Source organism: Geospiza fortis, unplaced genomic scaffold (genome assembly GCF_000277835.1).
Source record: "Geospiza fortis unplaced genomic scaffold, GeoFor_1.0 scaffold361, whole genome shotgun sequence".
NCBI lineage: Eukaryota > Metazoa > Chordata > Aves > Passeriformes > Thraupidae > Geospiza > Geospiza fortis.
This window is the reverse complement of record NW_005054356.1, coordinates 3583576-3587845: the sequence shown is the minus strand read 5'-3', so window position 1 is coordinate 3587845 and position 4270 is coordinate 3583576. Positions and strand designations below refer to the sequence as shown.

Genomic DNA, 4270 nt, shown 5'->3' with positions numbered 1-4270 from the left:
CCACCCCCTGCCAGTGCCTGCGGCTCGCGTGACACGACACTCATGCCACAGTGACATCCCCCACAATGCGGGGAATTGTCCTTCTTTTCCAGGTATTTCTATGGAAAAATATGCTATCTGCACTTCTGTGAAAAGACAGAGAAAGCCTGCTCATTACTGCTCACAGAGACGTATTTTTGTCACAAATATGGCCAGTTCCACCTTCCTAACGGTGGGTGAGGAATCGTCTACAAGATCCAGAGGAAATGGAAAGAGGTTCTGAGTGTTCCCCTGAGGGATGAACCTGATTTACAGCTGTGACCCCAAGCAGCAGCTCCCTCAGCTCTGTAAGTGAGTGACACCCTCCCAGCGCGGCTTCACCCGGATCCAAGGGCGCCCGGAGTTTGGAGTCTGTGCAACAATGAACAGCAGAAAATCTGGCTGCACAAAAATACTTGAAGAAAGATTTTTTTTGGGGAAAAAAGAGCCTTGCTGCTCTCACCCTAACCACTGGACACCCAAACCAAGGAGCTCTGCAGAGCCTGGTGTGCCCAAAGCTGTGGGATGTTTGCCTACACCGCTGCTCTCACCCTCGTTGTTACCAGCACAGCTAAAACTGGTGGCAAAAGTGGGAAATCCAGCACCACTTGCTAGCACAGACAAGGCTTGTGAGCTGTTAAAATGAAACTCTAAGCAAACCAAGCTTCCCCTGCGAGCTTGCTGCATCTTCCTGCCCTGACAGAGGTGTGATTGTCTCACAGGCTCCGCGGCGTGCTCTGGAAGAGACCCAGCCTGCTGCAGCTGGGGTCAGCAGAGCTGTGCTGCCACCCACCCCAGCACGGTGCCTGTGGCTTCCCCTGCCCCTGAACAGCTCATCAGCACTTTCTGCACGGGCTGTGCAGGGCAGGGGAGCCGTGGGTGGGTGAGCTGCTCCTCCTGCCACCCAGGCACTGCTCCATCAACGCCGGGGGCTGCACAGATGGGCTCACTGCTCTGGGCTCCTGCAGCCCAAGGCCATGGCAACTATCAACAGAGATATTTAGAATTGTCTACAGTGCAGAATGAGGGAGGCTGAAGGCCTCAGGTGCACAAGATCCTGATTTTCAGGTGAGCTGGGACACACATCAACCTCTGACAAGACAGGCACACAGCAATTCTCAGTTTGCTGCACTCAGCCCATGCATGACCTGCACGTCCAGCTCAGCTTAACCTTCCTCACCTTAGGATACACCTATTAAAGAAAGCAACCTTCATTTAAAAGCACTTCAGGCACCTCTGCCAGAGGTGCTGCTGCGTTATGGAACACACAGAGAAGCACTCAGCACAGAGACCCCCAGATAACCCACTGCAAACCACACAGACCTCTGATTCAGCCTGAGGATTTGACTCTGGACCTCCCATCCTCCAAATCCCCTTCTGCCAGTCATTTATTCAGAGTCCAGCAGACTCAGACTGCCTGCAGAGGCCGAGGGCTGGGGGAGAGGCAGGATATGGAACACCGGCAAGCAAATCCCTGCTCCAGACTGGGCACTGCTGCTGGGATAAGTCCTGTCTCTCCCCTACCAGGAGGGAAAAAAAGAGGAAAAAACCCTGCAGTTTCCCCAGCAGCGAAGAAAAGCTTTAGATTTAGTGTGGAAAATATTGTTGTTCTTTTTACTTTCTAACATGTCTTGCAGCCAGAGCCTTCTCTGCTCTCCTATGGAAACAGGGGCAGGGCGTTTGGGATGTTTCCTCGAAATGGCACCAAGAGCTGCCTCCTTTGAGTGGATCATGTCCTGCAGCTACTGCAGAGCATTCTTGGGACAGGTAGCACTGCAGGCTGCCAAGATGCTCCCCAGCACCTTCCCCAGGCGCTGACATGGTGGAACAGTGGCAGCCCAGTGGGAAGGAATTAATCCATGGGCTGAAAGGAAACAGAGCGTGCCAAAAGAAATCCTCTGACTGCACAGGCTCATCTGAACCTCCACAGCTCTTCAGAGCCTTTCATACCTGCAAAAACAGCCTGGCTTGCTGCTGCTGTGGGAAGGAGCTGGGACCCACAGGATGCTATTCCCCCCATGTCACCAGCTGGTGCCCAGGTATGTTCATGAATATACATTCATTTTTGGCTCAGTTCTCACTTTTTTCCAATGGCAGTACCCCATAGATCATGCACATGCTGCTCACTTGGGCAATGCAATCTCTTAAACTCCTTGCAAGTCACTGGACATATCACTTGAGATACCTCTACCACAGTTCACTGACAGAAAACTTCCAAGCACCAGGTTTTCTTAATAGCACAAAGGGAACACAAAGTTTACAATCAAAAATATGGAAGGAGAAGGGATTGATTCATTATGTACAAAAATAATTTTATATAAAAAGACACATTATGTTTGCTTTTCTGCCACAGATTTCTAGAGGGAAGAAAAAATCTTTGCCTGTAGTTCACATCAATAAAAATGTTCCTTTCAATGATGATTTCTACGGTAGCATTCACTAAACATGAGATTAAGCAAGCACAGAGGAACACGTAGTGCTCATCTCCTTTCTCTGCTAACAAATCCTGTCCCTGCTGATTCCCAGTGCCTGGATTCTTGTGAAGCAACAACACAAACAGTTGCTCCAGAGTCTAACTTTACTCACATGGTTTTACTTACATGAACTTGAATGGGACTACTCACTTGAGTATCATGAGCACAAATCTTATGATGAGATTTGGCACTGCAGCTTTGCCTTATCCCGTTAGGGAAAGTTAGGAAAAACCTGCCTTACCTGATGTTTTTTCTGTGAACACCACCTTGGACTCTGCTGTGAAATTCTGTCCAGTGAGGATCATCTGCTGTCCTCCATAAACCAGGCAGCTGTCAATGTCTTGTCTTTCAACCATCGGAAGCTCATGAGCAGACCTTTGGGCTGTGGACAAATTGCAAACATGAATGAAACCAGCTCTGTTTTACCAGGACTTTCCAAATCTTCCCAGAACTATCCACAGATTGATCTTGTCATCGTTACCATCCCCTGACTGCCAAAGCAGCTTCTCCAGGGCGCTAAATTTAGGTCCGAGAGGGAAAAATAAACTTACTCAAGGCATTTTATTTGGAAACATTCAGGAGTTGGCTGCAGTGGCTCAGCTGTGCTGGCCCTGCTCCTTGTCCTTGAGAAAGGACAGCTTGGATGAATGAGCTGAAACTTGCCCATGCCTGTTTCCAAGTCAACGGCCAAATTTTCAAGTGCAGGCACACTACAGCCCTAGAGCCCAAAAATTCCACCTGCACAGAGGATTCCACTGAATAACACTGAATTCCTTCAGAGGGGAAAAAAAATAAAATGAACCACTTCTCCAAAATCCCAGTGCCTCCCACAGGGCAGGCCTGGCACAGGGGTTGCCAACAACAGCTCCATCTCCAGCTCCAAGGGTGGGCACCGAGCCCTGGGGGGCAGCCATGAACCCCCAGTTGTGAGCAGCACGAGGGGTCACACCAGGACTGCTGCAGCCCAGGGCTTTCCAAGCATGTTCTGCAGAAGTCTGAACTTCTGAGGAGCAGGGCCCTGTGTCACAGACTGAGCCTGACTGTAAAAGGCAAGGGAAGGAAAGGCAGGGTGGGATCCAGGTGGACACGCACGTCAGCAAGGCTTTCTCAGGTCTTTACTGTTCTTGGCCACGAATTTGGAGCGTGACTTTAGCAAGTTATTCTCTCTTTCCCCAGCCAGAGAACCAGGAGAGCACCATCTCTCCACCTACTTTCCTCTGATGCCATTAAACAGCCACTGCATGGTCAGAAAAGCTTTGGAGAGCCCTGGTGACCATCCCTGCAGAGCCATCCCAAGTGTCTGCTATGGAGAGGTGAGAGCTGAAGGAAGTGACGATGTGAGAGCTGTTCCCTACAACACAGACAGCTGGAAAACATCAGGAGCTTCCCTGTGAGCAGAGCAGGTGGGCAGCAGCTCGGGGCTGGTGAGCTGTGAGTTCATGACCTGCACTCCAACTCCTCCAGATCCATCCACCCCAACTGGAAAGGCCTCCAGAGGATCCTGCTCATCTCTTTCCCAGCTGCCTTGGCTGGATTTCAGCTCTCCCTGACAGAGACCCCGAGCACTTGTGTCTTCCCTGAACACCGCTGGCTGCAGAGCCAGAAACGAGGGAATGTGATCCTGGATGTGCAGGGCTGGCCCTGACTCACACCCAGGCAGGCTGTGACCTGACCTGGCACTGCTCTGCTGCTCTGCAGCCCTCGCAAACACCAAATTCTCTCGTCACTTGGAGAAACTGTTGCAGTATTTGGTGAGAAAACTCAAGCATTAAACCTCT

The 4270-nt window shown here is 50.7% G+C and overlaps 1 protein-coding gene across 2 annotated transcripts in view; it reads right to left on the bottom strand.

Annotated features, from left to right (window-relative positions):
• Nucleotides 1–4270, bottom strand: part of NFATC2 (nuclear factor of activated T cells 2) — a 77256-nt gene that overhangs the window by 36260 nt on the left and 36726 nt on the right. For both annotated transcript variants that reach the window (XM_031059108.1, XM_014308071.2), the window contains exon 6: nt 2734–2874. In XM_031059108.1, the coding sequence (XP_030914968.1) occupies nt 2734–2874 (141 nt within the window). The remainder of the gene's footprint in view (nt 1–2733; nt 2875–4270) is intronic.